The 20530-nt window shown below is 40.6% G+C and overlaps 1 protein-coding gene across 4 annotated transcripts; it reads right to left on the bottom strand.

Moving 5' to 3' along the window:
* Positions 1-7634: 7634 nt before the first annotated feature.
* copz2 (COPI coat complex subunit zeta 2) lies at positions 7635-19227 on the bottom strand. Of its 4 annotated transcripts, none has more exons than XR_007193759.1 (10): positions 19149-19227; positions 17743-17811; positions 17469-17553; positions 16551-16642; positions 16185-16240; positions 14174-14251; positions 13321-13372; positions 13041-13187; positions 11014-11052; positions 7635-8832 (listed from the first exon to the last, which is right to left on the bottom strand). XR_007193759.1 is itself a non-coding variant. In XM_048246379.1 (10 exons), exons 1-10 carry the CDS (start codon positions 19206-19208, stop codon positions 8785-8787), a joined length of 612 nt encoding a protein of 203 aa, XP_048102336.1. In that variant the 5' UTR covers positions 19209-19227; the 3' UTR covers positions 7635-8784. The 4 variants fall into 4 exon arrangements, 2 of the variants coding, with proteins under 2 accessions (XP_048102336.1, XP_048102337.1); XM_048246379.1 differs by lacking the exon at positions 13041-13187 and adding an exon at positions 10263-10295; XR_007193760.1 differs by lacking the exon at positions 7635-8832 and adding an exon at positions 10278-10295.
* Between the last annotated feature and the right edge of the window lie 1303 nt (positions 19228-20530).

Here is a 20530-nt window from a genome sequence, read left to right on the forward strand (position 1 = left end):
GTATGACACAAAGCATTACTCTGCTCACAATAGTCAAATAAATTAAGTAATGCCACATGGCTTTTATTATCTGCCATCTTCTCCAAACAATAAATGCACCAACCTTAAGGGCTTTAACCTGAAATCTGCAATATTGCTTACACACCCTACAGTACATCAGCTACAGCTACAGCTGATGAAAGTCATATGACCTTACTATATTGATAAAACTAATACACAAAATACAATACACCTGATTGTCCAACTGTTGACAGCTGCTGTTGTTACTACAAACAAGAGCAACCTCTACCCACTTCAATTAACATATTCTTTTCCATTCAATCAAGTCATGCAAAGTGGTTTGTGGAGTTTAATCCTCAGTGATGTTCAGAACACAATTTCTTCACTAAACACAGTTAGGATTTATTATGCATTCAAGTTCTGTTGCATTGACATAGATGTGCTTCTCTATCCACAAACTTTCTCTCTCTCTCTCTATCTCTCTCTCTAAACTAATTTATTCAAATGAGATTTATTGGCATGACACGACCTGCCTTGTAGGCTACCAGGGCATTTCTCATCATACAAGGACTTCAAATTATGATTATAAAAGAAAGAAACATTACATCAAATGTCCCACCGATGTTTGTGTGTGAGAGTGCATACGTGCGTACACACTTTCACTCTCTTTCTCTCTCTCTCTCCTCTTTCTCTCTCACTCTCTCTCTTTCTTTCCCTAAACACACTCGTCATATGCACATACATAGACACACATTCACTAACATAGCAGGAGACACCAACATACCCAAAACTCTACTATACTGTATGTAAGGATAGTCATTTTGTGAAAGCTTCTCCTGTGTCTCACTTTTGCCCTTTTGTCCTTTTTTTGGACAAAAATGTCTTCCATTTGAGAGTCATGGCAGTGGTCACCTAAGTAAATCCCCTTCAGGCAAAGACACTTGTTATTGGATAAATGTGGATAAATTAATCCAAGTGACTAAAACTGAATTGAAATAATTAAATGTCATCCTGAAGTGCACAAATCAGTTTGAAACTGACTTCACATATAAACACAGAGAGGCATGGTCATAGTGTAATCATTATGTGTGTGTGTGTGTGTGTGTGTGTGTGTGTGTGTGTGTGTGTGTGTGTGTGTGTGTGTGTGCGCGCACGCGCGAATGTGCGTACGTGCTTGTTGTTTTTCCTAAGGCAGGAGAAGTTTGATGAAAATTGTTTTTGATATGGTAGCCTAGCGTTACCACTCATGCTGACAAACGTGGCATTTAGTGAATGGCTTCAATGTCACAGAGTGGGAATGCCACATTGCAATAGGAATACAACTGTGAATGAGTGAAAGAGTAAACATGAGGCCCACACACAAGCTTTGCAAGTTGTAATTGTACTTTGCTGTTATATGTTGCACGGCAACATAATAATTAAGTGTTTGTAACACAATATCTATGTGAATGTGTGGCCTTGTCTACATCTATGTCGGACATCTGTCAAGGATGGCATCACGACTCAATCAGGTGCGAAACGCAAACACAGGATCTAAATCACATTCACCGATTACTGGCTCACTGGGAGACAAGGACAGGCCCATAAACGTTCCTTTACGAGTGAATGGGGACCGCAGTTCGGTTTCTGTGGAATAGACCTGTCTTTCAAGTGTCAGATGTGTCAGGTCTTTTTTCCCCATAACCTAATCTAGACAATCTGACCTGGGAAATATCTGGCTCCACCCTTTAAAGACACGTCACACCAATGGATAGACAGAATGTGCTAGTCAACGCCCCTGGTGCATATAGGAGGAGCTACGACTTGCTGTCAATCAGCCTATCGAGTGAAAATAAGCAGTGGCTCCACCTAGTGTTTGCTAACATGAAATCCAAACATCTTTCCTCTCAAAGAAAAGTCTGAAACAAACCAGACATTTCTAAAACCACCTGGCAACGTTTTTACAACCCATTCACACTCAAAATTAAATTCCTTGCAAATTCCTTGTAAATATCCCATTAAAGGTAGTCCCTACACTGTTTAACTTTAAAATGCAGAACCTTTGAACAATTTTGTATAATTAATATGCCAACAGTGAGTGGCATAATTTGAGAGAGTCTAAAAGTATGGTGTCCATCTGACTTTTGTTTTCTTTTCGTTTTGTTTTGTTCAACTTGAGTCCAAACTGAGGATTCCGTATTTAAAATGTTTCATTTTTTAATTTATGTCAGCTCTTGTCTTCAGATAGCGTTTACCCTAGCGAACAATTTTCACTTGTTTTAATGTGTTCCCACTTTATACTCTACTGCCACCTAGAGGCATACAGCAGACTATGCGCTTCCCCATTGTGTGGGCCTACATTAACAGTACCCCACAACCGTTTCAGTGCTATAGGCTATATTTTTAAAAACGTTACGTCAAAAAATAATCTTTATCCAGATTAAAAAATATATTGAATTGCTCGACTCTATGGCTGACATCTCTCATAAGTGAGAGGTTATCATCATAATATTTTATGCGTGAAAACATTCCGTTTATTTCGCTATTCAGAAACATCAACCAAACAACACCAAACAGCTGAAATTAAATATCTTAGAATAACGTGCTTGTCTATTTTAGACTCGCGTTGAATTGTCTTAATTATTTTTTAAATGCCAGCCTAAATTAATCCATGTAAATTAATCTAGGTTAATCCAAGATTCACAAAGTGGTTCTTCTAACCTGAATAAATTCGAAGGGATGGATCGTATCTTAACATGGTTGGAGGTATTGTGAGATAACACACTATAAGGCTATCACAGATACATATGAAATAGATAGTAGATAATAGATAGGAGTAGCCCAAGTCCCATAAAACAAAGAGTGCTCAACCAAAGCCATTATGTGCTGGGGTCTATACGCGAAGGCCTCAACATCATTTATTTGTGATTTTCCATATGAAATCAAGCCTAAGAGCTCCAGGCTCTGCTTGGATTTCTTGATGATACTCCATTCTAGCTAAACATCTGTACCGCGATGCGATGTGTCTTTTTTTTTGTCTTTTTTTTTTTAGACACATCGCAATTTTGCCCTTTTCGTATGCTGATGTTGTTCCTCCCTACTCTTAATTTAAAGGGGATTGTGTATGTATCATGGGTTAACATCGCATTGGCAAAGTTTATTTGTTTAGGCAAGGGGCATCATTTATTTCGCACAGTCTCTGTTTGGGCAGATGGCGGACCCTAGTGCGCCAAACGGGGTGGCGTGTTTATTTGAAATGGGGCGTGTGGCACGCAAGGGGGTTTGAAAAGCCCCGAGGACCATGTGTTTCTCTCGGTACTGATTGAGAGACGCGAGTTTGGCAGGCGGCCGAAGGTCTTGACGAGAAGCAGGAGACAGCGGTGGTGTGCTGCCGCAAAGGCCTGCTCTCTGGCGCTGCCCCGTGTTTCAGCTGACGCACGGAGACAGGCCCCGGGAGTCCCTGGACTGTGCGTCTGGTTTCACGGAATAATTTAAAACACCGAGGTCAATCATACAGTTAATTTAATTGGATATATAGTCCAGATGACATGGGATATATAGGCCATTTTTTCAAGTAGGCCAACTGAAAATAGGTGTAATTTAAGAGAAAATACATATATCAACATTTTGCCTGCCCTTAGGTATATATCATCCTGCCCTTTTGATTTCCAGAATAAACAAGAGTAACGCCAACGCGTTTGGAACAGAATTTCCATAAAAATAAATAGGCTAGCTTACATTTCTATTTCACTTAATAGATAAGATAGCCTATTTATAACCTCTTTGATTAGAGTTAAGCCTGGTATTGAATGCTACACTGTGTTGTATTCAATATTCAAATACGTTCATGGTTAAGAGTGACATTTGGGGAATTGAACTTATCCTTGGTAACAAATAAAATGCTGTTGAAGTTACCAAATGTCGTTCTTTGTCCAGCAGCTTCGGAAGATTGACAGCTTCATTAACCCCACCCGCCCCGATTATTCTTGGCCCAGCCCAATTTGATGTGACGCCATAAACACATTGGCCAATCAGAGCATACCCAATCAATCAATGTCTGCAACTCAACCAATCACTGTGACTTTGTGGAATAGGCCTTAACCAATGACAGGTGAGCTGTGTGTCGAATATCGTATAAAAGCGTAGGACATCTACATTCCGTCAGGTATGTCTGGAAGTAAATCAAGGGGAGAAGGCGAAGGGAATGGAATGGCATGCATTTCTGGTTGAGCTCAGGAATTAGGACTCATACATTGAAGAGCAACTGTTATGTTAATGAGAGGGTTCATCTGTAAACATTTTTTCACAAACGTTACTTATTGTCAGGTATGCATACTAAAAGTATGTCAGTCTACCTTCCAAGGCTACTGCTGTTGTGAAGATGCACCCAAGCATTCGCATACACCCTATCAACTACATCTGAAAATCTGAACAGGCTTATTCCTTTTATTTTGCCTTTACAGGCAAACACTCCAAGGGCTACGTGCACTCTGACATTATCACTGGAATAGATTAGCATCAGGACTGGCTCTGCTCCAGGCTCTGCTGCTACTGCTATGTGACTGATGCGAGTGTAGCCTATGCTCATAACGACCAGTCAAATCCTTTAATATTCCTAGAAATGTACAACGCAACAAACAACGCAGTTCGCATAAGCCTCATTTAATAATTTTCCCTGAATGCGTGTCCTATGGAAAACGATCATGTTTCTTAACTACCATGTGTTTCCAGCTCTGCCCCTAAAACACACAACCTAAAACAAGGTACACTCTGGAACCAGATGTGTCTCTTTAATGTTGCCTTCCTGCTATCTAGGAGCTGACATCCTGACACAAGGAACAAAAACCTAACTTATTATTATAGTGGTCCAACTTGTCATTGTGTAGAATTGTCCTCGTAACTTTCTTTGTAATTAAATATTGATTGGGAAGAATACCGCCCGTGAAATAAAGAAAAAGATGATAAAGTGAAATTGCTTAACATTTCTTGACTTTTACCAAAAAACAACAGCATTGTGCCAGAAGAAACCACCAGGCACACAGCTTGCCACAGCGCGTGCGTGCGCTGACTACGTCACCGACTCTGGATCACCGTCCTCACGAGTGACCAAGGGGATACCCTGCTGCGGAAATTTTAACGCTTTTTTTTTTTTTAACTGTTTTTGATTCGATTGCGCACATGTGTTACAGATGGGCGCCTGTCATCTCTGTGTGTGATCTGAGGTCTCCTAACACTTGCGTGTCTCTTTGAAACCTCCAAACGAGTGTTGAGCATGCGCTTCCTGAGGAAACACATACATGTGTGTCGCATGAGTTCGCTGTTCTCCTGATGATGGAAGCCTTTGAGGAGTGACCAAGCAGAGGAAAGCCGCTCCCGATCTGACATCCCCAGATGCGGAAATGTCGCCGTCGCACGCAATTTAAAAAAACGGAACTCAAACATCCTCAGTCGGACTGTGACTGTGCCATTGTGAGGTGTATGGGTGGATTCCGTGTGTTCAGTTATCTCTCTGAGCAGGTTATGATTTGGGCTACACTCAAATCCATTTAACTAAGAATTGGGATATAGCCGTTTAGTCATTGATGTAGGCCTGCTCCATCATGCATAGATACGTTCCATAATAGGGTAAAAATACAGACTAGGCTACTCTTGGCCCCGCAGCCTTCTTAAAAAAAATGGGGAGTTTGCATGGCTGGATGCTGCAGCATGCTAGCACCAACGACGGCCACAAGATGGTAGTATAAGGAAGAAACCGAATACAGTTTTTCTCAGTCTCGCAACAATTAGTGGCAATTGTTACAATAATACAGTAACAATTAGGAAACTGTAGCCTACCACATAGTGGATTAGCGAAAATGCGTAACTCAAAAGCAATTATTTGTGACAATGAATATGTCGGTGCAATCAGAATGACAAGTCCTTACGCCATTCTTTGTTTATGAAGAGTCAAACTGTCATGTCAATTGCATGTCATGTCAGTATGGCAAGCATTGGAATAATGTACAAGGCAGCACTATTGTCTATGGGGCATATCAATTATAGAATGTGTGTGTGTGTGTGTGTGTGTGGGGGTACAGTTATACTGTACTGTAGGCCTACTGTTTGCACTGCAATTTGTTGACAGACATTGTTACAGTATAAATGTACAGCATTGTGCTATGGAAAAAGTTAGGAAACATATAGGAAGCACCCCTTGGGCAAAGCTGTGCACCAGATGTATTGTGTGGAAAAATCTTTCTATACATCCTGACGTTCTCTGGCAGACACACATGCACATATGTTTGTCAGATTATGACAACTAGTTATGACAACCAGTTCAACACGTTTGCATGTAATGACTCAAACGATGAAATGCCTATTTGTTTTGGGACTATTCGGCATGGAACTATAGTGCATTTTGACGAACATGACATTGGTATTGAAAAGTGTAAAAAGCAGCAGACATTGGTGCACAATCCGTTGCATGTATACTAAAGCATTTGCACGATATGGAGTTTGAACAAACAGTTTTGAGAATTTCAATTCTGATCTGAGAAATGGACCAAAGCGAATGAGAATCTTGAATTTCCCCTTGGGGATCAATAAAGTATATATCTATCTATCTATCTGAGAAAAACTGTATCCTAAAGTGTAAAACTGATTTTCCAAAAACGTGTATTTCAAAATCTGCAACCATTTCTTGTAAGAATCATGTAGATTTGGTTTGCAGAATAAAAAAAGTTCGGGGCCTGTTCTTAGCGGCCTTTAACTCTCCCCGCGGATGTCTTCAGAATTTAGGAGACCTTCTCAGGGGCACCGCTAATACCCCCAATATTGTGAATCAGCGATCAGTGAATAGGCCTACATACATACAACACACATTATGTTTTTCAGCTGATTACAAGCCTAAGCCATTGTTTATGTAATTATTTAATTAGGCCTAATCTTAAGTAAGCATACATATTTTCTATCGTGTGTTCACTCTTGTGAATTTTGTTCACTCGTCAGCGTATTTCTGTTGGTGGTGTTTATTCTTTTCAATAGCCTACAAATCAAATTGTAAAAGCTTAACCTGCCTGCGTATTACAGAGCTTTTACATAGGCTAGGCCTAAAACTGATTTTCAGTGGGACGATTTTATTTGATGTACCCTAAATAAAAACGTATAAATGTAAAAATATTTGTGCCATTGCCACGAGAGAAATAACTATTGCATAGGCTATTTATTTCCCCCTAGCCTATCAGGTGACCTACAACACAATCAAATAAGTTGAACAAGCTGACATTGACAAATAAAATGTATTACTTCGATTCAATTCTATTTTATTAATACCAAACATTAGCATAAAAACCATGCATGTATATTTATCTTTTTTAAAAAGGGTAGCCTAATCTGTTCTTCAGGATTTTTTAGAGAGGGCTTGACAGAGCAATGAAGTCTGCATTGGGATAGGCCCACAAATCCCTAAACCCACCCACATGGAGACCAGCCAATCAGAGTTAGAGTTTGAGAACTGGGAGTTTTAATTGGATATGAAAGGGAAGGCGGGGCATTTCGGCTTGAATGACTGACGGAGAATCTGCGCCTCCAATGAGAACCGCTTCTCCACCCCTATTATTATGGAAAATAGGTCGTCCAACAACACAGTCCAGGAAGATCACTTGACGACGCACCAATGAGTGTGCACACACAGTTTTAATAATGAGTATTATTTGTGATGTACAAAACACACAATCCATAGGCTACCTCAGTAACATTAACTAACATTTTACCTTCTAAATAGTCTATTAATCTTATTACCGACAAAGATTCAATTATTTTCGTACCCTACCCCTACACATAGGCCTTAGCCGTCAAATAAAAAAAGTAGTCAGACTGTCAATAAAACTGTGGTTGGCAGTGAAATCAAAAAGTCCATATTTAACAAAAAAAATGTATATAAATATTGCGGTGTTATTTCAGTTCAAAACAACAGATAGAATAGCCTAGTGTTTCTTTCTTTGGTGTGCAATAAAAATGAAAAAACGATCACTGCAGGGAAATAATTGTCGACATCATGAAACACTACATTTCAAATAGGCTATGCCTACTCTAACACAATGGCTTACGATACAAGTGCCTTCTGTCTTTAAGTGAACTATATTAGACTGTCATCTCGTCATCAAACCCTACAAATATTTGATTATTCTGGAAAAATAACTACAGGCATAGCCTAGGCCTAAACTATAATATAGTCTCCCGTCTCATCAAAAGTTTTCCCTTAATTGAAGGACGTTGGTGCTTCAATACTTTCTTTCATATTAAACAAGTTTACTTAATTAAATCGGCCGTATTTGGTGTGTGAGTTCATCCTGATCCGATTGTATAACTGGAACTACCGCACCCGCCCGGCCTTGGTTTGGGATGTGACAGCCAAAGAACAAATGACTTTCAAATGACAAAGGACGTTGGGACCCATAGTCTTGATATTTTACACTAAAGACTAACTTCATAGAAAAAATAATAATTTCAACAATTTTAAGGTGCCCCTAAAAGGTAAGGTAAGCCTTTAAAAAAATGACCTAGGCTATAGGCTACTCGGACCAAAGCAGGCCTGTAGCCTACTGTGCTCTTGACCAATTGATAATTCGAGTCTGAAACATGTTTAGACTAATAAATATTATATATTATGTACATAGAATTTTACCCTTATCGACAAAAACAAAGTATTTACACAAAATGTCACCCGACAAAACATGAAGATTATAGCTGCATAGCGCGAATCTCTATAGACTTCTATGTCCCGATCCTTGTGCAAGGGTGCATGCCCCTCATAGCGTCCACTGCTCACTTGAGTATTGACCACTTGATTTGATCCTTTGCTGACTGTAATACCTGAAAGGCAAACAAGCAAATGCATTCATGAAAAAAGGGGAAACTGACGAGGCTATAAAGCTATTCTTTGCATGTTCAACGGGCTCACCAGCGCATGAGGCCCTGCAGTCTTAATTTTCTTCACTCACTGCGTGCACCACCCAGTAGGCCCTACTTACTTCTGATTTAAAGTTAAACGTTATAAATAATTTTGAAAACTACAGCGCAGATATTCTGGACAGATGGACAACAGCTCGGCAAAAAGCAAACACCCACACACGCACACGGCAGTTAAAATTGTTTTTAAGGTTATCGAGAGAGTACATTCAACCACCAGGTGGCGCATGAAACCCATAAATGTCTCATTTTCTTGTCATCTTTCAGGAGGCCACGCCATTATTTTATGCCGGGACTTACAATGTTTGTGTTTTGCTCTTTACCCTATATTGTATTAAATTAAATGTTGGCAAAAAAGGATGGTAATGGTTAAGATGGTTGCTACACAAGCAATATTAGCTTACATCTGTTAGATTGCAAATATTGCAACTGGTTTGGATACACCAAGGGCCCTATTTTCCTACCTGGCGCATGGCGGAAAGCGGATTATTATCCCAGTGCAATGTATATTCATTGTTTATCTTGCACATCTCTTTTTAGGAGCAATGCGCCAAGGGGTGTGGCAATTAACAACGAAAGATGACATGGATTGGATGAAGGGAGTATTTTATCTTGGTCTCCGATATTAACATAGAAGGTATGCAACTTTGGTCTGTCAAAACATGCTCAGAAGCTATTTTACAACCCTATTATCAGGACTGGGGAGTAAAACATCCCATTTTAGCAGGTATGTAGCGCCCCCGCATGGTCACCCCCACAGGCTCCAGCAACTTCTTCCTGAATCTCCATGGGTGGAAGCGGGCGGTAATCAGACAAGTACTTTGCATCACAGTCTCTATTTGTGTCATAGTCTGTCTTTGTTAAGAGTCCCGAGACCCGTTTTTTAGTGGTCATCTTAAAGTACAGGATTTACATATGAAGGAAGAAATAACCGTGTTTGCAGTTCACGGTAGCTTTGTGACCCTGTGACCGAACTCTCCTTATTCAACACTGCCAAGGTAAAAATGGTTTTCCCTTCTATGTCATCTTTCAAAGGGGCCCGGAAAGAACAAAAGCGCTTTACAAGCCAAGGTGTTGCTGTTGTTTCTGTACCACTAAGCTGTGATGTAACTTCTGATTTTGAGAATCAGAAAACAGGCAAAACCATTCATAACCAGAAGGCTGCTTGGTTAATATGCCAGCAATACAGAGAGAGAAACAAGGACAGGTGAATGGAGAGCCAAAGAGAAAGAGAGAGAGAAAGGGAGAGAGTGAGTGAGTGAGTGAGAGAAAGAGAGAGATGAGCTGATTTCAAGAGATGGAATGGGGCGGGGAGTGAGTACAAGCAGACTTACAGTGGTAGTGAGAGCCAGTTTTTCTGTTAGGTGCTGCACAGGGGAGGTAAAGAGGTCAGTCAGTGTGATGAGGAGGCAGTAGATGAGCAAATCAAAATCAATAACAAAGACAGAAGAAAAACAATGGAGCGGGTCTGGCCCAGGTTAGGCTCTGATATGGCCCGAGCCCGGCCCGGCACTGAGGAGAGCGAGCCAAATCTGCTCCAGGGTTTGCAGCAATGGTGTGAGGACAGCTACAGTATATGCCACAGAGGAAGGCAGGCAAGTAGGGAGGAATTCAGATGCAATGTTAAGGCAGTCCATCTATTGCCTATGTCCCATGCAAGTGTGCAGCGCTAATCTTAATAGCACAGCTATTTCAGACATGTCTGACTACAACTCTAAAATATCTTGCATGCATAATGGATTAGACTGAGTGACATTAACTGATTGAAGTGTTACCAACAGTATGGCTTAAAAATACACACATGCAGGGGATTCCTGGTATTCAGAGATTCTGGAAGATTACCCTTGTTATTTTTAAAGTCTTTCTATGCTGATTGCTGAGCTGTAATGCAAGATACATTTGTATGTAAACAGAGATTAAAGTATTATCTTATGTTATTTGTCAAAAAACAAAAGTATGTACTGTGTGCACATATCTGTCAGTGTTGCATATTTTGTGTTGCATCAGTGTGTGCGTGCGTGCGTGTGGGTGGGTGTTTGTAAGTGCTTGCATGTCTTGGGCTGTGCATCAGTGTGTCCGTCTCACCTGTGCCACACTCTGCTCTGACAGAGGGTTGTCGTCCGCCTGCCAGAAAGAGAAAGAGAGAAAAAGAGAAACCAACTCAGACACGCCTGTGAGGCTACATTAGGAAAGACTGCACCTTCTCCACCAAAACACCCACATGCCATTCAGACATGACCAGTGGATGCTAAAACCTTGAGCATACAAAAGCTCCCTCATATTTCACAAGCATTCAAGTCCTCCCACAGGATGCTAAGAAAAGATTGAGACTTCAGCGGTGTCCGTACTACTGGTCTCTAGCAAGTGCCAAACAGAGAAAGGCTTTTGTTGCTTTTCTCATTACTTGTGCTGTGCACGTTCTGCTTGTGTCTTCACTAGGATTCAAAATATCAAGAAAGACCACTGATTTGATATCAGTGTGGATGGATCAAACTTTAGGGCCAATATGCATTTTGTCTTCTAGGCTCATTTCCTCATTTAGTTTAACAAGCCTACCTGTTGCATTTTAAATTTAAAAGTTAATCTAATCATTACCAGCATTCCCCATTAGATGTCGCTCTCTCATTTTAACTGCAAAGGCAATCCTGCATTTTTCATTGTTAAAACAATGTGAAAACACAATTTGATGTATGTTAACTACCCACTGTTATCACTGTGAGTAAGCAAATAAAGCAGTACAACAATTCATTTTTAATGAATTAATTACAAGTCAAATTCTTTATAAACTGAAACATGCAGGAGGATAACAACAGGAGGATAAGTGGGATATCGACCCTCTAGGTGTCCAGATTTAGGCTATGGAATGAATGAACTTGGCAAAGGAAACTCTTTACGTCCGTGTCGTCCATTAATAATGTGGGACACCTCGGCGGCTGTTATCCCTTCCTCATGTGCTAAATATCCAGGGAACACACACTGATATTCTATTTGTACAAATGGTAAATGCTACATGTAGATTAAAGGGAAGTCTAGAAGGTTATGTAGCATCCCAATTACGTTCTATGCTTATAAATGGCTTTGTAGGACCAGCTGTGCTTTGCAAACTCGAGTATTCCCAGGACTTGAAACTTCACTGGACGAAAACTAACAGCTGGTGAACCCAATTGTTGGTTATTGAAATAACATAATAGGATTGCAATGTGAACGCACAGACCACTTAGTGCAAGTTTGTTCTGTAGCTCCTACTACAATAATAATAAACACAATTTATTTACAAACATTTCTATGTGTTTATTCTATGCTATTGCTATCCAGTTGTTAAGTCATGCTGTGATAATGCACCAAAAAATCTGTTTCTGGGTCCTACTGGGCCCAGAGTGGCCCGTTTTTTCCAAAGATAGCAAAATAAACTTCCCCCACTATTGCGAGTAGCCTACAAGCAAATGGTTATTCTACTACTCACTACTAATCTGCCTTCAAAGCTATACTAATTACTCTGTTAGAGTCAAGTGATTGTTTTTTACCCTCACTAAAACAGAGGTAATGGTGAAAAGGTTCACAGGTTGTGAAAAAAGGCTGGTTGCACTAATAAACTTTTTTGGACGAAAGATATGTTGGGCCCGGAAACGATATGGACTTAACAACCGAATACTAATACACACGTCTGTTTTGCACTTCTACTGTATACATAATTACCCTTATTCCAAATTCATTCTGAAGTCTAACCTGTCGTTTATGGATATAACACATTGAAAAACATCCACATGCTCCATCAACCCACTATTTGTGAGAAACTACAGACATGTACTTTTGTGATCTTGGGTGGATTTCCAACACATTTCGATTTCAGCTCTTTTTCTGATTTGCAACAGCAAAACATGTAGTTACCAGTTGGCAGAAATAGCAACAAAAGTTACCACTGAACCGTGTATATTTACTGAGAACAAACGTAAACATCCCTCTCTTGTTGAGGCCAGTGTTGGTTATGTGGAAACCCACCCATGGAAGTGTGCATCTCACTGCAAGGCCATGCGCTCACTCCATGCAGGTACCTTCTCTGGGCTTCCCACCCACTCTCTTGGTTTAAAACCTCTTTGCCCTGCCCCCCTCACCCTTTCTGTCTCCTCTGGCTTGCCGTCCCCTCCCTCCCTGCAGGGGAGGCGGTGGGACTAAGCATACTGGCTGCTGGAGGACTGCGCCTCCACATTACCGGTGATGTAGTCAAACAGGACAAAGCCAAACGCCTGTTCAGAGCCAGCCTATCAGGGCAAGGCAAATGAAGATGTGTTTTTTTTTTGTCTGTTTTATTTTGTGAGTAATGAATTGGTGTAGGAAAATGTAGAAAATGGGAGAGGTCTCAGAAGTATCAAAAGTTCTGGCCACGGGTCTTACCCTGTAGTTGACTTTCTCCACCACCTGCTGTGGGTCACTCTCCAAAATTACCCTGACAACAAGATCAACAAGAGACCCATCAAACAAACAACATCAGCCTGTGAACAAAGTTTAAAATAGGACATACCGGTAAATAAGTCAAAATTCATTAATAAAGCCATTCTGAATATTGATCTATCTATTAATTTAAAGTAACTGAACTAAATAAGTAAATATACTGTATCAAGGGCCGTTTACAGCAAGAACGATAACTATAACGGCAAAAAAATATCGTTCTAGCTAATACGAATGACAACATTAACTATAACGACATGAAGAATGATATCGTTGGGGATCACTTTCAGATCAATTTTGAGAACGATAAAAAGCTGACAGCCAATCAGAAACCATCAAATTTTAACCATTACATTCATCAACACAAAGAGATACTTTTCTTATCGTTGGTCAGTGTGGATGCTTTCGTTATGGTTATAGTTATAGTTATTGTTCCTGGTATGACCGGCCCTTTACAGCAGTTTGATTTATTGTTTAGAGAGAGGAGGTCATTTTTTCTTCAACATCACTGCACGAGATCCATATTGTCCACAGATGACTTCCCAGTGTCAGTGACCAAGATACTGGCAGTTAATTATTTTTACCCAAAAGGCTGTCCTCCCAGAATAGGAATTTCCCTGATTGTTTTGAACGGTGTTACACCTGTTGTGAAACGGAATACTGCAGGTGTCTCAAAGTCGGCCCTGCAGGTTTACTTAGCCCATATTACATGCCCTCCACACCCATCTATTTTCTCCTACCACCCAACTATTTTCCAGCTTTCCAGACTTCTGTGGTGAAATTCGACAACCACTCTCACCCGCCATCGATGATCTCATCCACCACCAGGAAGACTCCATCCATGTTATCCAGCAGACACCTCCTCTCCACGTTCTTCCTGTGAGGAGGAGACACAGACTGTTGAACAGGGGAGGTTTAGTGTGTTATTGCATTTATTAATGAGGCAGGCCCCGTCATGTCACTCAAACCAAATCAAGTCATAATAGGTTAAGGAGATCTGCGGAGGGTAAGTGCAACCCATGTTATTATACACAAAATAGTCATTTGTGCAACCATACTCAATTCCTTATTAGACATTAATGCCCGTGAAAGGTGCATGTTGGAGGCAGAATAGCACTGGATGTGTGCAAGGAAAGGAGCAGGAGAGTACTTTTGTTTAGTATTTATTATGAAGGTTTTTGTTGTGTTTTCACTTTGTGTTTTGAATAATTTTGTGCATGCAGGTCCCCCCTCTGATCAGTTTATCAGACATACAATGTAAGACTCAGACTAAAAGCTTTCAGACCATCACACACACACACTCACTAAGGCTGACACTGTTACAGTATATATTTAGTATATTCTTTATATTCTACTGTCCTTATTGCTTAGTTGTGTTTTTATATCATATACTTTGAATGACTTTTTCTGCTGTTAGTGAATGTGTGTGTTGTCTGTATGCTACTGAGACCTTGAATTTCCCCTGGGGATCAATAAAGTGTCTATCTATCTATCTATCTATCTATCTATACACCAGCGACAGTTAGTCCTCTCTAACTGGCCATGCCTCTTAGGCATGACCACTCATGGGTTCACTACTCACTGTGTGCATCACTGACTGCCCCCCCCCACACACACGCACGCACACACACACACACACACACACACACACACACACACACGCACACACACACACACACAACCTCCCTTGCACTCACTGACTCCACGTAGCATCATGCTTCAGCCCATCTCTGTATCCTCTACCCCTTCCTCCCTCCTTGCTTGCATGTACATTTGCCCATAGACCTTTTTCATTTTTATATCCCATTTCTCCCCACATGGACAATTTTCAACGTTTTAATCATTTTCATTGATGTTTTAAATAAGCTTTCAGTGTGTGTTTTTCATTGCTTATGAAGAACTCTGATTTAAATTCTGATGCAATTTTGTTCGTGATTGTTTTACGGACCACACAAGTTACTGTGTATGGGCCAAGACTAATCAGTTCATTTTTGTATGTTTGTTATAATCTTGTTCTGTTTTCATAGCATTTATTCATCACCCCCCACACACACACACACACACACACACACGTATGGAAAGGCAAACAATGTGGCAATCAACAGGCCATTACTATTTTGGTGTGAGCCCTGCCCATGCAAACATGACTAATGTCTTTCCCCACTTCAGGGTGTGTCAGATTTAGAGCTGCTCAGCGCTTTTTCAAAGCCTAATGGAAGTGTGCTGTTTAGTTCTCTGTTTCGCCACAATCTCACACACACACACACACACACACAGACAGAGAGAGAGTGAGAGAGAGAAAGAGAGAGTGACAGAGAGGGAGAGAGAGAAATGAGAGAGTACGGGGTAACTGCATTCGTTTCTATGGTTACGGTACCAGCCTTTGCCAAGCAGCTGTAGTTTAGTGATTATGGGACCAAAATTGAAGAAGGAAACACACTGATGATGTACATCATCAGGTACTAATCCAGAAAACACTGGGTGGCGGGTGGATTTAGAAATGGACTTGATGAGCTTGGATTTGGACAACATCTCTAAAAACAACATTGTCTTCCAGCCATTATAATAAATCATCTTATTTCTGTTATTAGTGTTTCAGTGACACACTGGCATCCTCTATTATTAGCATATTATATCTGTGTTAAGAGAGTGGCATATTATATCTGTGTTAAGAGAGTGGCATATTATATCTGTGTTAAGAGAGTGGCAACACATTGATTGCCGTTATTTGATGATGAAAAATGATTTGATAATGACGATAATGATTTGATAATGACCTTCGGTAGCTTATGAATGTGTGTAGAACTTACCTTAAGATTTGACTAAGTGATTCAAACAGGCAATTCAGGACAGCCATCAGCATAAGCTACAAAAGTCAAGAGAAAGATAGAGAGACCAAACACAATACACGATTAACTGGACAAATCCAGACATTGAGGGATGTGCATAAAGAGTGGGAATAGACGTAAACTGTATTAAAAAAGGAAATGGAACAGATATCAGGACTAAAAAGAGAGCGAGAGCGGGGAAGAGGAAGAGGTGTGTCCATGTTATTCTCACAGATCTGGCTCTCCTCAAACAAAACGATACGACTTTGCAGTGATAATGTGGACAAAGAATGCCGCCTTAGTGGCCTAGTAACAGGGCGCTGCGTTGCGCTGCCATGCACTGCATACCTCGTTCTCCTGGGCACTGCCGACCACGTAGAAGAACAGATCAATGCTGCCCTTGTAGACAATTGTCATCCCTTCCAAGAAGGCAATCTCATCTGCTCAGAGACAGAGTCAGAAAGAGAGAGAGAGAGAGAGAGAGAGAGAGAGAGAGAGAGAGAGAGAGAGAGAGAGAGAGAGAGAGAGAGAGAGAGAGAGAGAGAGAGAGAGAGAGGAAGGAGAGTATGGAGATAAGACAGATGGAAGAAGCAGAATGAGAAAATGGATCCAAGCGGAGAAGAAAACACAATGAGAACAGGGAATGGCTGGACATGAGGGAGCAGTGCTGATTTAGGTTTGTAGGTTTGTGAGGTATAGATAAGAGGGGGGTGAAAGGTGATCATGCTGGCCACACCTGAAGGCCAGGTGGAGCCTTCGATTTCTTTGACCATGATGCCACAACGAAAAAAGCTGTCAGTCAGGAACAGGTTCTCTACTCTTTTGTCAGCCGTAATCCAAGCTCCCGAACCCCTTGAGGATCGAGACATGGCTTTACAGTCACACAACAAAAAGTAGACCTGGCCAATCAGCACACGGGAGAAGTCTCACATTAACAAAGTTGACCAATAGGATCACAGCTGACACTACCACCTTCATTCATCGGAATAACTTGTGGGCCACTGGCGACGATTGAGAATAGCTCTCTGAAATAAAACCAGGGCATTTGTTGAATGTATATGCCCACAAATTCTATGTTCTATGGCTTCCAATTTTGATAGAGGAGCCAGCTGACATTGTCTTGAGAGTTGTAGCAAAGACGTTTGGACTGCTTGAGAAAGCATTATCTCTACACCCCATCAATGCTCCACATGCCCATCATTGAGGTGTATACGAGGGCCTTCTCCAGCTGTCTATCTAATCACCGGCAAAAACTGAGGCACTTACTGTCAGCTTTGTGGGTCTTGTTGAAGACATTCTTCTCAAAACTTCTCTGTTCCTTCATAGATGGGTAAAGGTCAGGATCGTAGTACTAGAAAAAGGTGAATCAGATAGGAAATATATAATGCATGTCTGAGTGCACGTTTTTCTTTGAAGAAAGACTGATAGTGTTTGGAAACAAGATATACAAGATGTTCAGTCCTATAGGCTCAAAAGCTTGCATAGATAATGTTTGATTGGCAGTGTGAAATTAGATGAATGTAATGTAATGCAATTTTACCTTCGACAGAAGTCTGTTCCCATCATTGTCCAAAATAAATACAGCCTTCACTGTGTATAGTGAAGGTTCCTGAAAACAATTTAAAAATATATCAAAGCCTGGTAACATTTCAAAATCAGAGAAGGCAGGATCAAATCAACAAAGAACACAGGAATCTGTCAACATTCAAGGAATCAGAGACATATGGTTTAGTGATTTGTCTTCATCCATTGCTGCCGAGTTGTTCCGAGCCAAAGTTCTGTTATGCACTGACTACAACTGACTTAGAGTCTTAGTGTATCACAGAACTTCGGCCAAGAGAACAGAGAGGGGGCTGGTAAATATTAACCTCAGAGATGTTAGCATGACGGTGACTCTCTCCTGCCTGGTTCAATGTGATGCCATATGGAGAGGAACGTAACTGTAGAACTTAAAAATGTGCCATTCCCTGGAAATTGACTCCACCTTCTGTTGTACATATCGGTAAGGGCCTTGGCAGAAGGCTTTTACTGAATTAAAAATTACCACTTCAGGGGGGCCTCTTCCACTAGATACACTAGAGGTCTAAGAGAGATTACCTTCGATGTGAAGATAAATGCGAAGGAATGCAACTATACTGGAAATGTGATCAATGAATTCCAAATCTCAGCCATATAAAAGTATTTAACCTATAGGCTACTTCGTTTGGTTAAGGGCACTAGTTGAACTAGACAAAAAATATCAATGAAAGTGTCACGTTTAAGGGTGACACGACATTTGAGACACCTGTGGATTGAAAAAACTCTGCACCACAACCGAAAGAGAGCCGCGGCAGCACACGTTTTGCAAACTGAGTGAAACGACATACCGAAGACGTGGCATCCACGTCCCACTCGGTACAGCCTCGGATTGGTCTGCTGCGCTCAGTTTAATAAGTTTGTGCTGTTGTAGGACAAAGTATTGCAAGTGTGTTCTAAGAAATACTTGATCCATCATGAAAGAGACCGTAACAACGTTCCACATTTCATTAGAATAGTTATGATAATTTTGGTGTAGGCTAGGATTTTACTTTGAGCCTGCACCTATAGCCTATTCAGTGAACTGACTGGCAACTGTTCGAGAGTTAGGCTATGCGACACTAGATTAAGCTATTCCTCGTCAGGAAATGAAAAGTGCAACATTGGCTGCAACATTGTTAACAATACACAATGGCAAGCAATGCAACAATGTCGTTCATTTAAAATGGTCAAGCATTTCAAAAGTAGAAGAGGTAGGCTATCCATCTGGTTTTACAGCCTTTTAGCTTAACTCAACGAGGTTCAATGTTCCACATAACGTCCGAGAGCGCATTTTAAACCTATATTTTGAACGCCATGTTTGTTAAAGGACATGATGCAATCAAGTTTGAATATTTTATGGATAACATTAAATATTTGCAAATTACTGACCAGAGCCACAGAGTCCATGGTGTTGTTCCTGTGTTGACGTGGACAGGTTTGAGCTGTCATTACAGCAGACCTCGTAGAATCCTCTGACTCACGAGTGGGCGGATCTAACTGTGGATAGGCTGCTAGATTTACTGAAACTGAACCACTGAGGACACCATTTGGGCTCTGCGGAGGTGCCAGCTGGCACTCTTGTCATACAGTATAAGAACCAAAATGGCGTTTTCCGACAAACTAATGTTAGACATAGCCTATTTTAATCCATGCAACAGGGTTTTCTTCATTTAAGTGTTCGATGGTTTAAAAATCTACAGCAACGATGCAGTCAAAGTAAAGTTAGGCTATATATGGAGGTTGCCATGTTGGTGTTGCCATTATAAATAATTTACAGTGATTAAAGATCCGTAATCTCGCCTGCTATTTGACTTTTGCATAACGTCTGGCATTGTAGGTAGGTCAGTGACCGCCTTCTGGAGGGGCCTGTTGACCAACAGTTTATAGCTTAGGCTACCATCCAACAAGAGTGTTGGTTTCTTGTGGTGCTTTTTACACCTATTACAGAAAAGGAATTATTCAAAGTCAGTCACTAAACATCTGATTGTTCATTTGCCTAATTCCATTCTTGCTGTGTAACTTTATTTGCTTACATGTTAAAATGCTATACTGCAAACAAAATCCTGCAGGTTGGGCCTAGTTGACAGTCATCTGAAATTAAACTCAGATTATAGGCCTCGCCCACGTTGACAGTCCCCAACACCGGGAACCATACATCAGATAGTCTCTGCATCTGGGAATCCTGATCTTTGTAATACACGTGCACATCATTGCATCCCTGGGATATTTTGTGCTCATTGTATGGATTACAGTTCTGGCTTCAAATCTCAGATCCGGTAGCCTAATAGAGTCAGTCACACTGAATAGAACGCCAGTTATAAAAGTGTGTTGACACTGCAATGGACCAGTCAAACTTCAACCTTTTACTTGCTTCAGTACAATTTTGAAAAATAGGACTCATCAAAATATCACACACACAACCACACTCACAGTTAGCAGAACTCTTCGCACCTTTTGTAAAATTGAACATTTGCCAAAATTATATAATAATTTATAAAAAACGTGGTTATGTTACCGTATCGTTCACACATTGGTCAATCTGATTTTGTTTGAAACAGTTACTTCAGAACACTTTTTAAATGTACACTTTTCTAATGATATAGCCTGAATTTGTTCATTTCAGGGATACTATAGAAGTAAAGTACATGAATATTTTGACAAAACACAACACACAAGAACAGTCCTGTACACTGACATACATACATACACATACACACATTTGGTATACCTTGCTAGTACTGGCTTTTGCCTTCAGAACTGCCTTAATTCAT

The sequence above is a fragment of the Alosa alosa genome, chromosome 6, assembly GCF_017589495.1.
Source record: "Alosa alosa isolate M-15738 ecotype Scorff River chromosome 6, AALO_Geno_1.1, whole genome shotgun sequence".
NCBI classification, from domain to species: Eukaryota; Metazoa; Chordata; class Actinopteri; order Clupeiformes; family Clupeidae; genus Alosa; species Alosa alosa.